The sequence below is a fragment of the Bos taurus genome, chromosome 24 (assembly GCF_002263795.3).
Source record: "Bos taurus isolate L1 Dominette 01449 registration number 42190680 breed Hereford chromosome 24, ARS-UCD2.0, whole genome shotgun sequence".
NCBI classification, from domain to species: Eukaryota; Metazoa; Chordata; class Mammalia; order Artiodactyla; family Bovidae; genus Bos; species Bos taurus.
Genome location: NC_037351.1, coordinates 30,332,468 through 30,357,148, shown reverse-complemented (window position 1 = coordinate 30,357,148; position 24,681 = coordinate 30,332,468). Strand labels below are relative to the sequence as shown.

At 45.6% G+C, this 24,681-nt stretch overlaps 1 protein-coding gene across 4 annotated transcripts in view; it reads right to left on the bottom strand.

Annotated features, from left to right (window-relative positions):
- Positions 1 to 24,681, bottom strand: part of KCTD1 (potassium channel tetramerization domain containing 1) — a 212,169-nt gene that overhangs the window by 81,668 nt on the left and 105,820 nt on the right. The window contains exon 1 of one of the 4 annotated variants that reach the window (XM_005224077.5): positions 21,432 to 21,941. The exons of 1 other annotated variant lie outside the window; for it this stretch is intronic. Coding sequence is in view for 2 of the 3 variants with exons in the window: in NM_001080360.2 (NP_001073829.2) it covers positions 19,283 to 21,079 (1,797 nt within the window). In the remaining variant the exon portion in view is untranslated. Of the gene's footprint in view, positions 1 to 19,282; positions 21,348 to 21,431; positions 21,942 to 24,681 lie in introns of those variants that run through there. 2 more of the 4 variants (NM_001080360.2, XM_059880994.1) reach the window with 2 other exon arrangements.

Here is a 24,681-nt window from a genome sequence, read left to right as displayed (position 1 = left end):
GGAAAGGAGGAGGAGAAAAAATGAGGGCTCTGGGGAAGGGAAAAAAGAAAGGAAAATCTGAGTAGGCCGGAGGTGGAGAGGTGAACACTGTCCAGACATGAAGCACAGAACAGGCGGAAGTCCAGGTGTGGGGACCTCCAGGCAAGGCCACCCTCGTCCTGCCCACCTCATCTGTCATCCCCGGAGGGCACCACCACAGACCTGCATCTCTACTAGGCCAGCACGGCTACCATCACCATATTTAACCTGGAGGCTTGTTTATCTGAGTGTCTGTGATCCCTGTCATGTGCTAGGAAATCAGCGGAAGAGAACGAATTACATCTGCAACATACGCAGTACAGAGCTGGATTTAGTCTTCAGGGCACTGTCTTAATCGTCTGACCTTCGGAGAAGAGAACAGTGCTAGGTACACCGTAGGTGTGCCACAGGTATTTATGGAAATGTGTGTTTTATTTTTTTCCCTTATATGTTGTTGGAGGAGCGTTTTATTTCCAACCTTCACAGTGAAAGAATTCATTTTCATTTTTTCAAATGAGAGCAAAAATATTTAGATCCATTCTGCTCAAGGCTAGGAAGGCAGAGATTATACATTAACCTTTACTGTTATTACAAAATATTTTTATTTTCTTCTACAAATACTTTTGTGCACCTAAAATGTGCCCAATCACTGTGCCAGGAGCTGGGGATAGAGCAGTGAGAAAAGGAAGCAACATGCCAGGAATGATTCTTATACAAAGGGATCTAATGAAACTATCAACTCACTTTAAAAAACATTCAACCATTAGTTCTTGAAGGGCTACCCACTCTGCATACAGCAAATAAAGGAGAAAACAACCCTAAATCGGTTAGAAATTTTCAACCACAGGCTGAGATCATTAAATCAGATATACCACTTTATACATCATATTAACTCAAAAATTATGGGGGAAAAACAAAGACATACATCCTTGAAACATAAACCCAGCCCAAAATGGCAACAGACACTAGAAAGTATAGAAAGGTATCTTTAACATTAAATAGCCTGACCAGATACTGGAGGTCACATTAAGAGAAAATGAGGATTCCAAAACAGAATTCCTTCATGTCTTTGAACTGCGATCTAATTTACAAACTTCTGTACAATTCTGATCTGTAGACATTTTTTGTCCAGGATGAAATCATAGGTTCTTAGGGCAGAAGGGATTCTCAAGGTCACCTGACCAGGTATTCCAGTTAATGCCTGTCTCATCAAGAGCTTCTCATAAATTGGTTTAGGTGACTTGGCCTGATTAACACCCAGAGAGATGAGGGCAGTATAACCAGCAGCCATGCCAGGTGACCTCACTCTTAAACGCTAATCCCACGATCCTTCAGCATCACAAATACGGAGAAGCCAGTGCCCAACCCATGTTGATATTTTCTCCTGCTTCCAGAAATAATATCTTAGCTGCTTTCTTGTACAGGAGTGGGGAGAAAAGTACACATTTTCTGACAAATGTCCTTAGTGACACAGTTTGGGGAAGTGCGTCCCCGAGAGAAAGAAGACCCCAGTCCTTTGAAGGCATGGGAGGACCTTGCCCACAATCAACTGGATAAACTCTGAAGCTATCACATCGTAAGGGTTACACATAACCTAGCGAGAGGGCTTCCCTGGTGGCTCAGACAGTAAAGAATCTGCCTGCAATGCGGGAGATTTGGGTTCAGTCCCTGGGTTGGGAAGATCCTCTGCAGAAGGGAATGGCTACCCATTCCAGTATTCTTGCCTGGAGAATCCCATGGACATTGGAGCCTGGCAGGCTGTAGTCCATGGGGTTTCAAGAATCAGACACAACTGAGACACTAACACTTCAGCAAATAAGGAGGCGGGGCTTTGTTGTCCAGGAAGTAGATTCTGAGCCTTGAATCTGGATCATTTCCTGGGCTTCCGTATCTTCCATCTGCCCTCAAGCTAAGGTGGGAAGATGTGTTGTCCACCCCGAGTTCTTAAGAAAGGAACAGTGCTAACATCTGTTCTATGCAGGTTACGTTCCTTCCCCTAATATTTAAAAAAAATATTTATTTGGCTGTGCTGGTTCTTTGTTGCAGCATGTGGGATCTTTAGTTACTTTACATGGAATCTAGTTCCTGGACCAGGGATTGAACCGGGGCCCCCATCATGGGGAACACAGAATCATAGCCACTGGAATACCAGGGAAGTCCCCCCTAATATTTTAATTGGGGAAACTGTAAGTCTGATTTCAAAGCGCCCACCTGTACCTAGGGGAGTAGACGAGGCCAGTCACAGGTCGATCTGCTCTGGGCTCGCACAGAGCCTCCTCTGGGGCTGGAGGAGCACACGTGCTTAGCATGTGGGACCTGCTCTGGTGCAGGTGAGACCCAAGTGATGGGGAGGTAGTAGCTGCCTCTGGTCACTTTGGTCTATTTCAGTGACAGTTTTGTTAGTTCTAATGTCTGTCTCTCCTATTTGAATGTCAAGTTTATGAGAAATGAGACCTTCCACCTCAATCTTTATTGGATCATCAGTGACTGGCACATAGTAGGTGCTCAATTAAAATGTGTTGAATGAAAAGTTCAAGTGAGAGCCTTGGTTTTGCCATTTACTAACTGAACTTTCTGGGACAGGCTCCTTCATCTCTCTGGGCTACAAGATGGTTATGTGGATTAGAATCATGGAATCAAGACTGTTACGCAGATGGAATCACATAGGCTGAGTATTTACTGTAACATGTTACACACATACGTGTCAGCTACTGGATGGATCATGGGGATGAATATTTTAGGAATGAGATGTGTATCCTTGCTACCAGGCAGTACACTGAAGACTAATAACCTAATGATAGTTCATATTTCATGATACAGACAATATTACTGACTTCATTTCTAAACATGTTGGTATAAACTAAATTACGACTAAAATGTGAAATATTTGATGATTTATCTCAGTTGAGCAAGTACTTTATTTGGAAAAGAGTTAAAAGCATGACATAATCTCTCAAATTAGCACTTTGACACAAAGAGTGCCATTGTTCTCTATAATACATTGCCAAAAAGTTTCATATTCTTTAGTATTTGGATGAGATCTTCTCTGGTTGTAAAGTGGCTGTGAGAATGTTTTCAAAACTATTATTTAAAAAAAATGAAATTAATCATCTGGTCACATGTACTGTTTTTAATGATAAAAGTTTAAAAGACCTTAATTCCATATTCTATATGATTAAGATATTTTATTTATTCAAATAAATTTAGAATATATTTAACCAGAAGCACAACATTCTAATGAAAATTAGAGATCAATTTCCATAAATGTATTGTTTATAATTAAAAGAAATCAGAAAGCAGGAGTAGCAATACTCATATCAGCTAATGTGAAAAGAGACAAAGACGGACACTACATAATGATTAAAGGATCAATCCAAGAAGAAGATATAACAATTATAAATATATATGCACCCAACATAGGAGCACCACAATATACAAGACAAATGCTAACAAGTATGAAAGGAGAAATTAACAATAACACAATAATAGTGGGAGACTTTAATACCCCACTCACACCTATGGACAGATCAACTAAACAAAAAATTAACAAGGAAACACAAACTTTAAATGATACAATAGACCAGTTAGACCTAACTGATAGCTATAGGACATTTCACCCCAAAACAATGAATTTCACCTTTTTCTCAAGCACACACGGAACCTTCTCCAGGATAGATCACATCCTGGGCCATAAATCTAGCCTTGGTAAATTCAAAAAAATTGAAATCATTCCAAGCATCTTTTCTGACCACAATGCAGTAAGATTAGATGTCAATTACAGGAGAAAAACTATTAAAAATTCCAACATACGGAGGCTGAACAACACACTGCTGAATAACCAACAAATCACAGAAGAAATCAAAAAAGCAATCAAAATATCCATAGAAACAAATGAAAATGAAAACACAACAACCCAAAACCTGTGGGACACTGTAAAAGCAGTGCTAAGGGGAAAGTTCATAGCAATACAGGCATACCTCAAGAAACAAGAAAAAAGTCAAATAAATAACCCAACTCCACACCTAAAGCAACTGAAAAGGAAGACATGAAGACCTCCAGGGTTAGCAGAAGGAAATAAATCTTAAAAATTAGGGCAGAAATAAATGCAAAAGAAACAAAAGAGACCATAGCAAAAATCAACAAAGCCAAAAGCTGGTTCTTTGAGACGATTAAATAAAATTGACAAACCATTAGCCAGAATCATCAAGAAACAAAGGGAGAAAAATCAAATCAATAAAATTAGAAAAGAAATGAAAATGGAGAGATCACAACAGACAACACAGAAATACAAAGATCGTAAGAGACTACTATCAGCAAATATATGCCAATAAAATGGACAACGTGGAAGAAATGGACAAATTCTTAGAAAAGTACAACTTTCCAAAACGGAACCAGGAAGAAATGGAAAATCTTAACAGACCCATCGCAAGCACGGAAATTGAAATTGTAATCAGAAATCTTCCAGCAAACAAAAGCCCAGGTCCAGACGGCTTCACAGCTGAATTCTACCAAAAATTTAGAGAAGAGCTGACACCTATCCTACTCAAACTCTTCCAGAAAATTGCAGAGGAAGGTAAACTTCCAAACTCATTCTATGAGGCCACCATCACCCTAATACCAAAACCTGACAAAGATGCCACAAAAAAAGAAAACTACAGGCCAATATCACTGATGAACATAGATGCAAAAATCCTTAACTAAATTCTAGCAATCAGAATCCAACAACACATTAAAAAGATCATACATCATGACCAAGTGGGCTTTATCCCAGGGTTGCAAGGATTCTTCAATGTCTGCAAATCAATCAATGTAATACACCACATTAACAAATTGAAAAATAAAAACCATATGATTATCTCAATAGATGCTGAGAAAGCCTTTGACAAAATTCAACATCCATTTATGATTAAAACTCTCCAGAAAGCAGGAATAGAAGGAACATACCTCAACATAATAAAAGTTATATATGACAAACCCACAGCAAACATTATCCTCAATGGTGAAAAATTGAAAGCATTTCCCCTAAAGTCAGGAACAAGACAAGGGTGCCCACTCTCACCACTACTATTCAACACAGTTTTGGAAGTTTTGGCCACAGCAATCAGAGCAGAAAAAGAAATAAAAGGAATCCAAATTGGAAAAGAAGAAGTAAAACTCTCACTGTTTGCAGATGACATGATCCTCTACATAGAAAACCCTAAAGACTCCACCAGAAAATTACTAGAGCTAATCAATGAATATAGTAAAGCTGCAGGATATAAAATCAACACACAGAAATCCCTTGCATTCCTATACACTAATAATGAGAAAATAGAGAAATTAAGGAAACAATTCCATTCACCATTGCAACGAAAAGAATAAAATACCTAGGAATATATCTACCTAAAGAAACAAAAGACCTATAAACTATAAAACACTGGTGAAAGAAATCAAAGAGGACACTAATAGATGGAGAAATATACCGTGCTCATGGATCAGAAGAATCAATATAGTGAAAATGAGTATACTACCCAAAGCAATCTATAGATTCAATGCAATCCCTATCAAGCTACCAACAGTATTTTTCACAGAGCTAGAACAAATAATTTCACAATTTGTATGGAAATACAAAAAACCTCGAATAGCCAAAGCAATCTTGAGAGAGAAGAATGGAACTGGAGGAATTAGCCTGCCTGACTTCAGGCTCTACTACAAAGCCACGGTCATCAAGACAGTATGGTACTGGCACAAAGACAGAAATATAGATCAGTGGAACAAAATAGAAAGCCCAGAGATAAACCCACACCCTATGGACACCTTATCTTTGACAAAGGAGGCAAGAATATACAATGGAGAAAAGACAATCTCTTTAACAAGTGGTGCTGGGAAAACTGGTCAACGACTTGTAAAAGAATGAAACCAGAACACTTTCTAAAACCATACACAAAAATAAACTCAAAATGGATTAAAGATCTAAACATAAGACCAGAAACTATAAAACTCCTAGAGGAGAACATAGGCAAAACACTCTCCGACATAAATCACAGCAGGATCCTCTATGACCCACCTCCCAGAATATTGGAAATAAAAGCAAAAATAAACAAATGGGACCTAATTAAAATTAAAAGCTTCTGCACAACAAAGGAAACTATAAGCAAGGTGAAAAGACAGCCTTCAGAATGGGAGAAAATAATAGCAAATGAAGCAACTGACAAAGGATTAATCTCAAAAATATACAAGCAACTCCTGCAGCTCAATTCCAGAAAAATAAACGACCCAATCAAAAAATGGGCCAAAGAACTAAACAGACATTTCTCCAAAGAAGACATACAGATGGCTAACAAACACATGAAAAGATGCTCAACATCACTCATTATCAGAGAAATGCAAATCAAAACCACTATGAGGTACCATTTCACGCCAGTCAGAATGGCTGCGATCCAAAAGTCTACAAGCAATAAATGCTGGAGAGGGTGTGGAGAAAAGGGAACCCTCTTACACTGTTGGTGGGAATGCAAACTAGTACAGCCACTATGGAGAACAGTGTGGAGATTCCTTAAAAAACTGGAAATAGAACTGCCATATGACCCAGCAATCCCACTGCTGGGCATATACACTGAGGAAATCAGAATTGAAAGAGACACGTGTACCCCAATGTTCATCGCAGCACTGTTTATAATAGGCAGGACATAGAAGCAACCTAGATGTCCATCAGCAGATGAATGGATAAGAAAGCTGTGGTACATATACACAATGGAGTATTACTCAGCCATTAAAAAGAATACATTTGAATCAGTTCTAATGAGGTGGATGAAACTGGAGCCTATTATACAGAGTGAAGTAAACCAGAAAGAAAAATACCAATACAGTATACTAACACATATATATGGACTTTAGAAAGATGGTTACGATAACCCTGTATGTGAGACAGCAAAAGAGACACAGATGTATAGAACAGTCTTTTGGACTCTGTGGGAGAGGGCGAGGGTGGGATGATTTGGGAGAATGGCATTAAAACATGTATAATATCATATGTGAAATGAATCAACAGTCCAGGTTCGATGCATAATACAGGATGCTTGGGGCTGCTGCACTGGGATGACCCAGAGGGATGGTATGGGGAGGGAGGAGGGAGAGGGGTTCAGGATGGGGAACACGTGTACACCTGTGGCGGATTCATGTTGATGTATGGCAAAACCAATACAATATTGTAAAGTAATTAGCCTCCAATTAAAATAAATAAATTTATATTAAAAAAATAAATCAAATTGCATATTTTTAATAAAATGGGTAATTGTATTGAACACTATAGACATGTTGTCAAAACTTGTAAGTCATTCCAACTTTTTCAAGATCTACTTAAAAGACAGTCCAAAATTAATCCTTAATTTTTAAATTATCCTCTTCATGGTATAAAGGAGAGAATAAAAGTTTGTGGATTTAATTTTATTTTTATATTTTAATGAGTTATACACTGGCTCAACAGGGATATCTAGAATTTAACATGCATTTTTCTATATAAACTTTAAAGTTATTCTTTGCCTTTTGTTTTTCATTATTTTGTCGTTACCACAGATGGGGGTTTTCCAGCTGGTTTATTTGCATATTTCCACTCTTTCACCTGTGTTTATAAATATTTTGTGGGTTTTTATGAGGGGGGATCCTCTGTTTTAGCTCAAAAAGAGAATACTGAGGATCAACTGGAAATTGTATACTGCCCCTCTACTTTTCCTGTACCCTGTCAGTAATCTCTAATCAACTGAAATTTTTAAAATCTATTAGTTGCTGAGCACTTACTATGTATGGGCTTTTACCACTCACAGCAGGAATGCAGTCAATCCTCTGTGTCTATGGGTACCCAGAGTTTCAATCAACTGCAGATCAAAAGTATTTAAAAATATTGCAAAAATCACTCCAGAAACTTGAATTTGGGCTTCCGTCTATGGGGTCACACAGAGTCGGACACGACTGAAGTGACGTAGCAGCAGTAGCAGCAGCAACTGTTTAAGAACATTTACATTGTATTTATAACTACTTACACGGCATTTACATGGCATCAGGCATTAGTAATCTAAAGATGGTGCAATGTTTAGGGAGGACATTTACAAGTTATATGCAAATATGACACCACTTTATATAAGGGACCTGAGCATCCCAGGGGGTTCTGGAACCCATTCTCTGAGGACACCGAGGAACAAGTGGACTGCCACCTAAGAGAAGAGAAACTAAGTAACCTGCCCAAGGATAATTCAGCTTAACTTTAATTTGGTATCTCCTTTGGGAGGTCTAATTAGAACTGATGGAGAATGTTGGTTTTGCTCCAAATGTCCAGTAAGATCGGAGGCACTTTAGCTACTTGCCTTCCGTTTAACTTTTTTGCTACTGTGCCTTTTCCCTTCTCACTAAAGCGTCCTGTAAACCTTGTGTTACCCACTGTCACAATTAAAAGGGCTACATGTCTGTGGTGGTCACTTCCCAGTGAGGTTCCTGCAGGAAAAAGTTGGGTGACTCCAAGACGGCAGTGCCCGGGCACTTCGCCTCTACCGCCTGGGCGGGAGCTGGCGGCCAAGGGCAGCCGCCAGGAAAAGCCTCCATGGGAAGCCTGTCATCCCATGCCAAGAGGTAAAGCCTTGCCCCATAAAGTACCTCAGCATTATTAAACATTTTCTATTTGTCAGGCACTTTATTGTCATTTTTATTGGCTCTTTGTACTAGTCATAACTGCATCAGAACTGTGTACACTCTTTCTTTTAATTAAGTGCTTTGGCTCAAGTGGGAAAAGACAGAACTATACAGCTCTCCGTGGGGGTCAGTCCTCAACCACTGCAGGGGGCGGGGCTCCAGGAGCTGGGCTTCACTGTGAGGAAAGATCCCCCACAGTCAGTCTGGCTGGAGCTGTCAGCCACTGACATCTGGAGCACTGCTGGACCGTTCTACTTCACCCTGATCCAGAATGTTCTTTTGGACTGTCCTAAAACACCAAAAGCACGAAAATCACATTAAGACTCTTTGAGTTCTTAAAAGACACATCCATCCACATACTTGTGCTTCGGTGTACTTTTTTTTTTCTTTCTTCAGTGCCTGACAGCAATGCTTTTATAACTTCAACTAAGGAATTCCCTGGTAGTCCAGTGGTTAGGACTCTGTGCTCTCACTGCCAAAGGCACAGGTTCAATCCCTGGTCGGGGAACTAAGGTCCTGCAAGCCATGAGGTGTAGCTAAAAATTACAAACGAAACAAAATAACCTTCAGCTATACATGACAGCCCCAGAAGTAGCACTGTAAAAGGGCCCAAACCTAGACTTGGAACTTAACTCCTTGGGAACGAGGTGAACTTGAGAAACTGCCTAACCTCTCTAAGGGTCAGTTTTCCTCATCTGGAGGATGGGTATAATTCCAGCTCCTACCTTTCCCCTTCATGTTTTTTTGTATAACATCTTGACTCTGCTTAGATCACCACTCACATCTCAAAGATTGGTTCTAAAATCCATCACTCGAGATACCACAGGAGTTATCACACGTTGGGTCACTTATCTGCCTCCTCCACAAAGCTGAGTCCTCCCAGGACAAGGAGTTAATCTGTGTCCCCACAGTCTGCCCAACCCAGTAACTGACACTAGGAAGGGCCCTGCAAAGCTTCCTTAGAATGAAATCACATATTAAAAAGCTCTTTGCAACCTGTAAAGCATTATTCTTATGGACCTCAGATGTGGCAGCCTACTTCATACTGGGACAGCTAAGACAGCCATGAACTAAGGCTTTCCCACAAAAGGTCACAGCAATGAGAAAGCTTACATTTTGACAAGGCAAGATTTTATTTCTTCTGAGATTTTACATTTTTCTCCTCACACACTGTTAAGGTTTAAATGTTTAGTCTTTCAGTTTGGTCAGGCCACCTTTGGTCCCATTTCTTAGAAAGCAATACACACACTGTTTACTCCCCAGGCTTTACTGGTGAACAGCCAGTAGCTGGGCCAAGACCCTCCCCTCCATCAGGTCCCCCTCCTGACTTGCCCACTGCAGTTTACACTGCAGGTATTCCCACTGTCGCTTCTCCAGCGTCTTCCTTTAACTACGTCTAAGTTATTTTTTACCTTCAAATTCCTGTCCTTGCACACAGTAAGTGCTCAATAAATGAATCCTACTTTCAGAGTTATTTTGTATAACATCTTGACTTTTCCTAGCTCACCACTCACAACTCAAGGAGTGGTTCTAAAATCCATCACTCGAGATAGTAGTTAAATGCACAAAAAGGATCTAGGATTCCACGATCCTCTTTGTAAGTTAAAAAAAAAAAAATAAACTTGAGAGACATACCTGGAAATTCACCATCCCTCCTCCTTAAAAAATAATCCTGAAACTAGTGAAATCACCAGCACTATGAACATCCTACTATTAGTTAAAAAAAAAAGGCAATGTGTGACGGAACATCATGTTGAGAAAAGAAAATGAAGCTAGCATAATCCATTTTCTAATATTCTTGTTACACATTTAGGTCCCCATGTTTCTGCAGCAACATGCTTCCCACTGAAAAATAAATATACTGCCAGTCTCTCCTTTTTTTCTGGAGTAAAAAACAGTGAAATATTTGTTCAAGATGGAAAGAAAATAGCTAAAGTCTATTTATATATAATTTTGTCAGGAAAAAGTCACAAGATAGAAACCAACACTCTAGATGAGCTGGCTTAATGAAATTAATGGAAGTATTAAAGTTATTAATAATTAATATAATTCTAAAACCCACAAACTTATACTATTGGGACTACAATACTGTGATTATTTGAAGAGCAAACTAGAGGTAACAGATCCTGTATCATCACAGCGATCCTTTCTTATTTTATAACAGCGCTCACTCTGTCAAATTAAAACAAGGCAGAAGAGGTCACTAATTGGTCAGAAATGCTGCATCCGAACACCAAGCAATTACCCTGATTCTGCAGTCTATTCAAAACATGTGTTAGTACTAGTACATGTCAACTTTAAGTAAAATTTTGATTGATTTTATATAGTCTCCAAGACCAAAGTCAAGAATTAGAAAACAATAATCCACTTATGCCGGGAGGGAAACACAACAATATAAAGAAGATGTGGGCAAATACAGGCCCTACTTCTAAAATACTGGAATTAAAATTTATGAAAGTTATTGCCAAAACAACCTTTATAACGTTTTAAGACTATGTATTATGACTGCTTCCCCTAATTCCAAACCATTCCAAATAAAATTTACCCTCTTGTGAAAAGCTTAGATTTCCATCTAAGCCAAATCCCCTGGAGTTTGTAAATCCCCTGGAGTCTGGGCGGCAATTTCGCCTCCAGAGGGTGCCTCCTACCCCCTCTAGCAATGGGAAGGGTCTGCAGAACAAACTCAGAAGAAAAGTGTAGAATCTCAAAGAAAAGTAGAGGGGAGGAAAAAAACGGCTTTGGTGTAAAGGACACCTGGATGGACAGCTGGAGGTGAGCGAGAGGGAGGGGGTCTGGGAGAGCCACAGTGCCAGAAGCCTCCGGGGATTGCCCACCTCCTAGGAGACCAGAGGGTGTGCTACTGGCCCGCGGCAACGGACGCCCCAGGAGGCAGAAGGGCCTGTGCAGCATCTGGATGAGCTATTCACAAGAGAAACACTGAAGACTGAGGCTGGGACTTCATCAGCAAGATCAGCTGTTTTTCATGTGTTCATCAAATGCTCCAGAGTTAAGCAATTTTCAAACAGCAATTCGTTTAACACTGATGGAGGTAAGGATGACCACTGTCCCCATGTGATTCAGGAGGGAACCAAAGCGCAGGCTGGTTCTGGGCAGAGCTGAGATTTATCGCTGGCAGTCTGGCCCCAGAGTCTGCTCTTAACATGCTCTGTGATGGGGCGTCTCAAAGAGTCTGGCTGATACTGTCCCCAGATTCGGCAGAGGCTGGGACCACATGCAGCCAAATGGAGGCATGGTAACTGGAAATACTCTGTGTTCCCTTTTTTTTTTTTTTTTTGCTGTATTTTAATAAGTTCTTACATTGCTCTAGCAAAGCACCTAAGGCAGTGATATGAATCTAATGTTATATCATCTTCTCTTTACTGGATTATTTTATATGAACAGTTAAGGGTTGTGGAATCAACAGCCCATGGATTTTAAAAGCAGACTCCGGAATCTGACAGTCCTGGATTCAAATCCCAGCATAGTCACTAACCAGTTTTTAGACCTTCAGGGAATTAAGTCAGCATCTATTAACCTTGGATTCCTCCTTTGTAAAGTGGAAATAATAACCACAACTCCTTGAAGGACTATGTGAGGATTAAATTAGACCAAGTAGCCCACTGCTCCCAAGTGATGCAGAGACTGCCGGTCGGGCGGGCTAGTTTAAAGCCCTCGGTTCATCTTGGTTATTATTAATACTAATGATTACACTCCACTTCCTGACTACAGAGTCAGTTAGAGGTTGAGACAGTTGACATCAGACTCTTTAAGGAGGGAATCACGGTTGTGTCTGGACTGCAGCCCAGTGACATGACAGCCTCGCGGCCTCACGCCTCCTCCCTTCACTCCTGCCTTGATCTGGTCCAACTGTCCACCCAGAACGGCAAAGAAGCCAGGACGGTGAACAAGCTCAACGTCTGTAACTGCCTTAAAAACTACATGCCAAAAAACCACAGCAAGTTTAGGTATCAGAACTAATCCACAAGCTCAAGAGCCCACGTGGGACCCAGCGCTATAAATCATAGTTTCCTTTGTCTTGTGTTAAGAGAGGAGGGATGGAGATGCATGGTGAGAGCCTGGACTGAACTAGGTGAGTTAAGCTGGACGGGGGACACAAAATAAAACTAGAAATCGAAAATTATAAGCTTCCAAACTAGTCTTGACATTTGGGAACCAAATTATTCACAAAGGAAGCAACACTTATCTCTGCCATTCTCCCACATTCCTTTCCGAATTCCTCTCCTTTCTTCCCAGAAGCCTACAGCCGGATGGTCTCATAAATCTGTCAACCCTTTGCAGGTAGCATATTTTTGCCTCCTTCTGTATGTGCCTAGAGCTTCCCTGGTGGCTCAGGTGGTAAAGAATGCAATGGGGGAGACCTGGGTTCAATCCCTGGGTTGGGAAGATCCCCTGGAGAAGGAAATGGCCACTCACTCCAGTATTCTTGCCTGGACAATTCCATGGACGGCTACAGTCCATGGGGGTCACAAAGAATCGGACACGACTGAGCGACTAACACTTTCGCGTCCACTTTCTTTCCTTACAGATCAAATCAAACCACCCGTCTGCCAGGGTTCACGGCCAGGTGACCATCAGAAAGCAGTAATTCAGGGAGTGAAGGAGTCTAGATATTCCCAGGAAGGCTTGCCTTACAAAGATGATTTTCAAAGTCTATACTTGGGTGGAGATCGGGCTGTTGATGGGGGAAAAACTGAGAGAGCCTGGCAGGTGCCCAGGGCTCTCCTCAAGGTCTCCCCAGTTTCTGAGGATTGCAGAAAAGGACTAGACATAGGAGATGCTTACACCACCCCTGCCTTCACACCTTTGGGACCTCACTGTACCCTCCTCACCCATATTACCAAACTCATTGCCTGGAAGGCCCACGGAAGCTGAACTGCTTCCAGCTGCTAAACACAAATCACACATCTCAGAAAGCAGTGGGTTTCCAGAAAAAGGAAGTTGCCACTGGGGTCTGCAAAGCAGCACCAGAGCAAACTGCTGTGACAAAACCTCCAATTAAAGCTCAGACACTCTGGCCTTCCAATACTGGAAGATGTCACCCACACCCATTTGTTTCTGTGACCCAAGACTCGGACAAATTTAGGATATAATAAAAAAGATAATCAGTCTCAGTCTCTAAGAGAGAGTTTGCTGTCAGATACAAAAGGATCTTTTTTTAGGGGAAAAAGAAAAGGTTTCATCAGATTGTTAACACATAAGCCAAAAGGAATAAAGTCTGACTGTAAAGAAAGTGTTGAACAGAAAGCCAAGCAGAATTACTGAAAACCTAAAACACATCTAATTAGGTTGGGTCTCCAGTAGCCCAAGGGGATTCAATGGGGTCTATTGCCTAGTTCATATAGTCATGGGTGCCAGGTAAACCCCACGTGCAGGTTCAGCTTCAGCCCATAGCCCCCTGCTCTAGTGAGGCGTCTCAAAAAGTTAAAACGCCTACTTATTTCTAGACCATAAGCAGCTCATTCTCTTCTCGAAGGAGAATAGACAAAGAGGAACTTTCGCAACTCTGGAAAACCAAAGGGCCTACAACTTTACCCGAAACGTTCGCGCATCAAGCAGAAAGTCACTTCAGCTTGGAAGCCCCTCCTCTGAATCCAGCTCCTCTTGGCAACCCTTAGCAGGCAGCAAGAGGTTCAGGTAACAGTGGCTGAGTGGAAGTCAGCATCTTTAGAAAACCACTAGTGTTAAATAAAAACATCAGCACAATGTTTCAAATTCTAAAGCTATGTTTTCTTTCATTTCTTTCATTTATCAAAGGCAATCAATTTCCCTTCATCACTTCCCACCTCTCTACCCCATATCTAAATTCTCCAAAGGAGGACTTCCCTGGCGGTCCGGTGGTTAAGACTCTGCGTCTCCAATGCAGGGAGCGCAGGTTTGCTCCCTGTTCAGAGAACTAAGATCCCACAGCCCTCAAGGTATGGGGGTGGGGGCAGCAAAAAAATTCTCCAGAGAAGTCTTTCAAATGGCATCCTAACTAATTGGTATGATGCAGTGAATGACTGAATGATCAAAGAGAAGTTTAAAAAAAAAGAAAAGTTCTAGATACCTAGTCTATATGTCTGGTCCTAAGATTTTCAACACAGGTAACCACAGAGCAACTTCTGTATCAACTTTGCTTTTGAAATGGCGATGCAGACACCAAATGATAACTCGAAAGTGAACTTTTCATAAATCACTGAAATGGAGCTTTGGCCTAAATCAAGGTGAAAATGTAAGAGGTCTCATATACAACATGCAGTCCCATTTGAAGAAACTCTTCTTGCTTGAAATCTGTCTACAGTGATGAAAGGATGGCCTTTTACGTAACATTTGTCAGGGGAGCCAGATTTTAAATCAAGGTGATCCAAAGATTTACATTTAGATGACTGGCATCCACTTTTCCCTTTGGCAGCAAATAGTTTTTCTCCCTTTTCTGGATTAGATTCGATAGTGAGCTGACGTGTGTGCATGCACGCACACTCAGTCGCTCGTCGTGTCTGACCCTTTGTGGCCCCATGGACTATAGCCTGCCAGGCTCCTCTGTCCATGTGATTTTCCAGGCAGGAATACTGGAGTGAGCTGCCCATGATATATATGTGGGTTTGTATCAATTTAAAACAACACACCTGAGTACTCATGGCAATATTAATACAAAAGAGTAAAATTACATATTTCTTTCCCAAATCACTTGCAAAAACAGACTTTCAAAACATTGAGTGTTTTACCTTTTAACTGTCTTTATTTTAATCTCCTTTAATATTTAATGAGGCCAAAATCTTGCCAGTGAGACTACTTGCCAAGTGGAAAATGATTAATTTATAAAGATTTCTGGTACCAAAGCCAAAATAGTAGGTGTTCAGCAATTGTTTCCTAAAAGAACGAAGAAACTTCCATTACTTAGGCTAATGCCACTTAGTTCCTTTACCAATTTGAACTTTCTATAAAGGAGAGCAAACATTCCTGCATGAGAAAAAAGAATACAGCCACAAAATATTATTAAAAATCAGGAAAACATCCATTTTACACAAGGTGGTTAATCCTAACCGCTCCAGATAACCTACCATTGACATAACTGTTAAACACCCTTCTGTCTCAACTGAGAGGCTTCCCAGATGGCTCAGTGGTCAAGAACCCGCTTTGCAATGCAGGAGACGTGGGTTCGATCCCTGGGTCAGGAAGATCCTCTCCTGGAAGAAGAAATGGCAACCCACTCCAGAATTCTTACCGGGATAATCCCGTGGACAGAGGAACCTGGCAGGCTACAGTCCGTGGGGTTGCAAAGAGTTGGACATGACTAAGCATGAACGTACCTTTCACATTTACAGAAGTTTGAGTCCACCTTTAAGACAAAAAAAAAAAAAAAAAAAGAGTATCCTGCCTGCCTAGTCTCCAAAACAAAATAGGACTTTGGCAATTATTTCAATGACACGTAAAATGCATGTTTTTTTCACGTAAGGAGTTAGAACGAATATTCCTTCTCTCTTCCCGCATGACAGAACCTGAATGAAGACTGGATTTCCAAGTGCTGTCAGCATCCAGCTTCTTCAAAGGCAAGGTCATGAACCACTGGGTGTGTCCCACGGGGAAGCTGCTCTAATTTTCAGCTTGGAGATTTGAAGGACAGACTCTGGTCCCTAGTGAACTCAATGAAACAGAAAACACTGGACGTGTACCACCAACCCCAGAATCTCGCCACTGATAGGTTTCCTACTTACAGAATTCCTTAAAAGTATTTCTGGAGGTAATTTGGGTTACGGTCAAGAAACTTCAACTGAGGACACCTTTCTCACAAGTTTACAAATGCTGCCAAGTGTTGATGAGGCAAGAAAAATGCCACATTTTCATGCAAAGAGAACAACTATGAAGAGGCTGAATAGGAGACGTGCTAAGCCTTTAAATATGTACCATGTAATCACCTGGGAGTTAGGAAGTTGTACCAATAAGGAGATCATCTTAGACACAACAGCCTTGGGGTGGAGGAGGGGAGAGAACTAAGACCATCTCTTACTTTGAACACAGACATTCAAGAGATTAAAGAGTGAATCAGTTAAGGTAACCATCACAACCACCAAGCCTCCACCCCCTTCAAAATTAAATAAAGCCAGGAACTGCACATGAGTGAAAGAATCACAAATTCCATAATCTTCATTAATCCTTACGTGCATTCATTTGTCAACCAGTCCCATAAGTAATACACTTATGAACACCCTCAAGAAGTAAAAGAGTAAATGCATTTACAGTAACAGGCTCTTCATTTGCTGAGAAACTTCAGATATGATGAAAGACTCAAACAGGGTGTCACTGTGTCATCAAGCAGTCCTTAGTGGAATTCAGTGTGACTCCACTTGATAAGGTCTAGCCTGCACTAAGGTTAGACAGCCTATGTTTTATAATTAAGTAATAATGACTGAACCTCGAGGAACACAGGGTATTTCCTGCAAATTAATGACCAGCCAAAGGAGCTGCCGACCTAAAGTGATGCCTTAGGCCAGCAACCCCAGCCAGTCATTAAACCCCAGGAAATGCCCTGAACCTCAATACTGATTTTAGTAAATACAGGAGGAAAAAGTTTAATATCAGCTTTGTACTTACACTGAACATGCATTTCATACTTAGAATGCTCAGACTTTTGAAGGGAATTCTACAGAAGTTACTAAATAGTTCCCTTAAACTTCTTAATGCTGATGAAAAAAATTTTTACTCTAACATTAGCGAAAGCAAAGAAACTTTTTGTAGTGTTTTAACTGCAAAGGATTTAGCTAAGATACTGTTTGAAAGGCATAGTGATAACATAACCAACATATGGACATATGGACACTCCAATCTATATTTAACTTGGGAGTTACCTAACAAGAACTCAAGAACAAAAGCATCAGTGTCCAGGTTTATAGAAATGACTGATCTCACTCAGTTAAAATAAAAGACTGTGGCGGAGTGCTGTAATTCTTAGAAAAAAACCAAACCAACGAAAACAAAGGTCCTTCATATTTTGCGGATCTTAAGTCAGGATTCCATGTGACACTAGAGTCAAAAAATCAGTAGACAGATGCCAGGGGACCAACTGCTTCACTGTTATTTCAAGCAGATAGGTACTTTAATAAACTCTCTTAGGCTTTTAACTCTTAATCAGGTGCTACCTGAAATCAGGACATTTTAAGGGTTTTACTTTATCAGAAGAATCTGATCATTTATTTTTGCTTTCAAAGAAAAAGTAAATCCAGAGTCTCCATCCTTCCAACTCCCTAAACCACCTCGTGGTCTGTCAGAAACTGTGCACTACAAGCACAGAGAGATACACAGCCTCCGGGTCTCTCGTATCTTAGAGAACTCTGGTGTTTATAGTACCATTCACAAACCCTTTCTCAGTTGGCCTTGAGGCTTGCTGATTAGCCAGTAAGCGTCTGAAAGGGTCAGTTTATCCAGAACTGGAATTTCCACTTTGGAAAAAGCACAGAGGTTCCTGACATCTGTGCCTTGAAAGGCCTGCCCTACACCCCCAAACTCAGGGCCAAGCTGTAAAAACCCAGGGGCTACTCCTGTCTGAAGAAGAGAGGAGGGTCCCCAAGGACCTCTGCTTTTTGACTCCTACAGCACAGTATCCAAAAGATGAACTTAGCTTTAAAAGAATATGAATATATTCTTCTAGGAAAAATAGTAAGACAAATATCCAATTGAACCTCTAATCTCAACCCAGAAGTCTAACCACTTAGAATTAAATAATTTTAATGTTCAAACAGCTCCCTTATCTTTGTTAAGGATCCTGAAGCCCAGAGAGGTGAAGTGATTTACCCGAGGTGGCTCAGCTTCTGAGCTAGCTTACTTCAGACTTCTTTCCACTCTAATCTGCTGTTATCTCAACTGTCTATCTTGCCATCACTTAACTGCGCCCTAGACCAACAGCTCCGTGGCGCTAGGAAAGAGCAAAGTCCCAGTGCCCACACAGCCCAGCACATAAAGCATGCTCCAACTGGGAAACTGGCGGCAGTACAGACACTACCTTTCCAAACCATCAACAAGTGACTTAGTTGATGAAAACGACATCCCAAACGGGTGCTTTACATTCAACTACACCTCACAGTATAAACTGGCACTCGCCCACAACTCTCCAAAATCCGCCCCTTACAGGAAGTGGGAATGGCATGTATGAGTTATAAATAATCATTTATAACTGCTTTTCTACCTTTATAAGTCAGTGTGAATATGTACTAGAGTATTTTAATGGTTGCTTTATGCAAAGATAGTTTAAGTAACTGCTTCATTTAGAGGCACAGTATTCCTGCACGCTTTGCCGTCTAAAACCCAGACATTCAATGGAGGGTTGAGCCGACCCTTTTGTTCTGTGAACTCTGAAGTTTTCAGCGTTACTGCGGCAGCAGGGAGTGTTAGGTAGCTGGCCCTGTCACAGCCTTTATGGTTAGGTGGAAACTTTCCTGAAAAGCGTCAAGAGAGTTAAGCTTCTAACAGTGAAATCAAATCCGATTCAGCTTATCTGCTACTTTGAAAAATTTCCCCCGCCCCCCACCAACCCAGGCCTGCGTGAGCCCAAGTTAGTCTCCAAGTGGTACCAGAGAAACACTTCATGCACAGACTTTGGTTTGGTTACCTGGGTGGGGGAAATAATAGCAGGTGAAACTATTGTGGGAGAATTGCTGCTTCTGTGCCCATTGGCTTCCGGAAGAAGAGGCAGGGGGTCGTGTTTCACCGAAACCACTACCACCGCGTCCACAGGCTCCGAGGGGCGGATACAAAGTCTTTTAGGGGAAGAGGGGCCGCACATCTCCCCCGACCCGAACACCGACTCGTACAGGGCGCGCTTGGGCGCAGCCTCCGATTTCACGTCGGGCCCGACCTGGCTGTCTCTGGGGAGGATATAGGTGTTCCCCAGCGAGGGCGGCTGGGGGCGGTGGTGGTGGGAGGGATGGGTGGGGGGCTGGTGGGAGTGGTGGCGAGCCGCCCCGTTCAGAGCCTCAGCGTAGCAGCCCTGCGGGGCGGGCGAGCCCAGTTTGGTACCGATGCCGGCGATGCTGTTGAGCGTGGCGATGGAGACGGCGCCGATGCAGTGGTTGGTGTAGGTCTTGGAGAGTTTGGCCGCCTTGGAGAGCATCTGCATCCTGGTGCCCAGCAAGTTCTTGCCGATGGCTTTGTTCTCGTACCAAGTCACATCGCCCTCGCTGCAGTGGTCCCGGGGCCGCTGGAAGAACGCCTTGCACAGGGGGTTGCGCTTCGACAAGTACTTTACGAAGCTGGCATAGGGGCAGAACTCGGTGCCCGTCTCATACATGCGCGGCAAGTTCTCCTCGTCGCTGCTCTCGGCGCGCTTCTTGCTCCACGACGACGAGCGCGACTTGTGGTAGGGCCCGAGGGACTTGAAGTAGACGAACTTGCGGCCATCCTCGTCCATGGCCAGCCCGAAGGAGTCCTCCTCCAGCTCGCGCTGATTCTCGCGGCCGCGCGTGCAGAAGTACATGCACGTCTCGAACCAGACCTTGTTGAGCAGCCCGAAGGGCGTGTTGGTGCTGAAGACGCTGGAGGTGTAGAGCTTGCGCAGGTCGGCGCGCGTGATGGCTTGCTTCTGCACCACCGGCCCCGCGCCCTGCTCCTCGAGCTTGCGGATAACCGCGGCCAGCGTCAGGTTGGCGCTGCGCAGCTCGGGGTCCTTGGTGAGGTCGAGCGTGCGGCAGTACGGGGGCTCGTTGAGGTAGCGGTTGAGGGAGCTGCGGATGCTGATGAGCGACGACTTGCTGTAGAGCTGGCCGCTCTTGGAGCGGGCCTCGGCGTAGAAGGAGCGCAGCACGCGGCACAGCGCCCCCTTGTCCATGGTCTCGAAGTCCGGGCTTTGCGCCTTCTCGCTCAGGTATTCCCGGAAGATGCGCACGGCGTAGCGGGTGGCCAGCCGGGTGTTCTCGCTCAGCCGGGCCCGCTCGGGGCGCTGCAGCACGTCGGGGTCCAGCTCGGCGCCGGCCCCGGGCGGCCCGCCGCGGGCCCGGGGCGCCAACAGTCGCGGCGGCGCCTCGGGCTCCAGCGCGCCGCTCTGGTCCATATTGATCCTATGGACCGGCTCGGGCTCCAGCTCCTCCCCGGCCGAGTCCTCGGGCTCTAGGGGCTCGTCCCAATCCAGCCCCATCTCCTCCTCCTCCTCCTCGTCCTCCTCCAGCCCCCCACCTCCGTCCTCCTCCTCCTCCTCGTCCCCCGTTATCTGCACCTCCTGGATCTCGTCCTCCTCCTCGTCTTCCTCCTCCTCCTCGCCCGCGCTGCAGTAGTGCGGGCGGCCGTGGCGGCGGCCGCGGCCCCCCACCCCGCGCTCGCCCTCGCCCCGCTCCCCATTGTTCTCGGCGGCGGCGGCGGCGGCGCTGCCGCCCGCGCTGGTGTTACAGTCCCCGCTGCCAGGCATTCTCGCCATATTGCCGTCTCTCTGCCAGTCCTCGGGCAGGGCGCATGCGCTATATTGGACCGCAGCGCTGAGAGCTTTTGTGTTTAATGACCTTCAGCTACCGGGAGGCAAAGCCGGGCTCTTAAAGGAGCCGCGCGCCAATTGTCAGTTCGGAGCGCGGCTCCGGAGGGGCAGCAGCGCGCGGGGGATGGAGGGGTAGGGAGGCGGGGGTACGTTAGACAGGCAGCGCGTAAGGACCGAGGCTGGCTGGACCCTCTTCCTCCCCCACCCCTCTCCCCACTCCGAAGAAAACTTTGAAGGGGGGGGGGGGGAAGGAAGGGGAGGGAGAGCTGTCGATGGGGGTGAAACACTCCCAACTTACCCTCTGGTTGAGTGGCGCGCGGGCCCGGGCGGGAGCGAGGGAGGGCCGGCTGGGAGGGCGGGGCGGTCTCGCTTCTCTAAGTAATGCCCGAGGAGCAGTGCCCCTTCCACCGCCCCCTCATTGCCCCCCGGAGCCGGGGGTTCGGGGAGGCGGCTGCACCCGGCGGGCCGCGGATGCTGCTTCGAGAAGCCCGTGTCTGGGGCCGCCCGGAACGGAGCGGAGCAGGCAGGTTAATGAGCAGGGTGGAGGAGGCACGGCGAGGCCCCGCACCCTCTCTGCGCCCGCGGCCAGGGCGCAGCGGGCGAGGCTTGGGAGCGGGATGGGGCTGGCGGCAGCGGTGGCTCCCCCACCTACTTGCTGGGGGCGAGGCGCGGGGGCTTGGGGCCAGCCGCAAGGCTCCCAGCTCTCTTTCCGACTCTTGCAAAGGAGCGAAACACGCCCCACGTCAGCCTCATCCCTTTCGACTTTTCCAACAGCCACTTTTAAGCTGTCATTAAAGACCTGGGGCGCTCCCCGTAGGTCTGGGGCAAGTCCGCGCCGGTCCAGCCAGCCTGGGGAAGGAGCAAAGGCAGAAAGACTGGGAGGGGCGGGTGGGAGGGGAGACGCGGGGGAGAGGCGCTCGAGACCCCAGGGACCCCTCCCCACCCGCCCAGGCCACCGCCCTCCTGCCTCGAAGCAAACTAACAAAGCTCCCGACGGCGAGGCGCTCCACCTGGTCGGAGCGGGCATCGCCAGTCCCTAAGACCCTGGGGGCCGGTGGGCGGGAAAAAAGTGAACTTGGGTCTCGGCCGCCCCCGCCGCCGCCACGATTCCGGCAATTCGGATCCTGGGCGCGCTCTGGTTCCAAGTTTGCCAACCGCCATTCGTTCGCCCTCGGGGCTGTGCTGCCTTCGGCGCGCGGGGGCGGGCACCTCCGAAACTGGAAAGGCGGCCAGAGAGCTCGCCGGGTCCCGCTTTCCCATCGGAGACACTGTCCCATTTCCAGCCAAACGCCCGCCCACGGAGCGCCCAGGCTCCGGGCACGTCCTTGTCACCGCCTCCAGGACTCCAGGCCCGGGGGCAGCGCCCCCAGACCCACCAAGACCTCGGCTCATTTCTTTGGAGGCACGGCCGCGGCCGCCATCTCCGGACTTTGGAATGCCTTCTAACTTGCTCCTCCTCGGGGAGCCCGAGTGTGTCCCCCTAGCGCGCTGGTCAACTCCGAGTCCCAGGCCGGCCCGCGGGTGAGGCTGCCTCTGCAGCCCTTCGAGTGCGTCCTCGGATCTCAGTCCGAATTCTCAGCACTTGGGCTGCGAGGGTCTACTCAATTGCTAGTCCCCTGCGACACCCCCCCTCCTCCCCCCACACACACATACACACACACCAGGCCCTCTGTCTTGCTTTCAGGGCAGTTTATAATCTTGCGCATCAGAAGTAACACATGAGGCAATTTGTAATTTAAAAAAAAAAAAGAAGAAAAGAGGAAGGAAGGAAGACTAGGTCTCTGGACCGCATGGGCGTCTAAAGTGGGAGTCGACAGTGTCTCCCCAGCGACCAGTCTCGCCCTCCGCGCGCCTCCTCGGCCCTGGACGCCGCCGCTGAGCTTGGGGGAAACCGCGCGAGGTGTGAACAAGTTAGAGCAAGTCACTGCCTCGCGGGCCCCCTCCTGCTCCTCGGGGAAACACACACACACATACACACACCACACTCTCATCAGTCCTCCTCTCTGCAGAGAACTGTCTGGGGAGTGGGGGGAGGGCTGGGATCCGGAGGTAGCACTCCTCGGGAATCTTTCCCAAGGTGCGGCCCGCTGTGTCCAAACGCCACTGTGCTGGGGATGTATAGAAAGGAGTTCAAGGCAGTAGGCTGCGAAGCTAGTCGCACCCGCGGTCCCGCGCACACGACCTGGCACACATCAGCCGCACCGGCTACTTCCGGAAGGCTGGCCCTATGTCCCGGGATGCTCCCAGGTTTGGGGGCCTCCGGAGCCCTCCCGCCCGGCATGTCAGCCCTGCGGAGAATTCAGGTGGGCGCCCGGCAAGTTCCCCGCCAGGGCTGCTCCCCGCCCGGCGGCCCTCACCGCGGATTCATTGAGCCCGGAGGCCGCATTGGCTCGGGGCTGCGCTCCGGGCTCGGCCCAGGGACTCGGACCACACTCCAGAGGCGGAGCAGCTTCCCAAGGTCTCCCCACTTCTGCGGGCGGCAGGGGTGCCCCCGACTCCCTCCGCCCCGGCTCCCCTCCCAGCTGGGCGAGCTGCTTTGAATTGCTCGCAATTTGCCGAAGGCGGTGTGCTGGGTTGGACGCTCCGGGAAACAAAGCAACCAAAAACAGCTCCCAGTTGACGTCAACTTATTTCCAGAAAAGAAAATAGATTTGTGCTCCCAGGACAAAATCGCCCCCAGGGCAGGTCTCTACTGGCAAAAGCCAGGGGGCGGGGGTGGGGAAGAGAAGAACCAAAAAAAAAAAAAAAAACAAACCCAAGTGCAAATAACTTTTTAACGGAGTTGGGAAAACAGCAGCTTTTGAGGTTGCCTGGATATTTTGCAAACGACGGTCAGGACCCCCGCTAATATTAGATACGAAAAAACGCACCTCGGAAAAGTACGCGTTGGCCTGATTAGCGGGCGACCGGGAATCGGCTTCGTGACATCCGCTCCTGAAACGCTACCAAAATTCTTTGCCCGTAATGATACTTCATCAAATATTGGTAAAGACCTCTTCAGGATAATACTTAAGAGTATTTACCAGGAAGAGCACTCAGGAAAACCAAGCAGTTATAAACCTGTTCACCAACGACACCCTCCCCCGCCCACCCCAAACACATAGACACCGACACCTTCCCCAAATGTTGCTTGATTTTTAAAACCCAATAACACAGAATTACAGCTGAGTTCATAACGGAGTTCAATTCTAGCTTTAATAAATGATTCCTTAAAAACATCCTGTGGTTCACACATGCTCAATTCCAAATTGAGAGGATCAAAAGACCTTTCTTATTATTTTGGTAGCGAAGCAATATTGGTTATCTTCTGCCTATGAGCCCAGCCTCCCTTCCTCCACTTTGATTTTGCCCTACCATGAAGTCCCTTTAGCTCACCACTTGAAACTGACAGCTGCCTCTCCTTCCTTGTAAAGACGGTTATTTCTTGTGCAGGATAGCTTCTGCACATAGAAAACATACAGCTTCTTCATATAAAAGACAATTCCAGCACTGTATAGAGCATTTATTGCAATTATTTAACAGTCAGCTACCCTAAGAGGTTTACAACT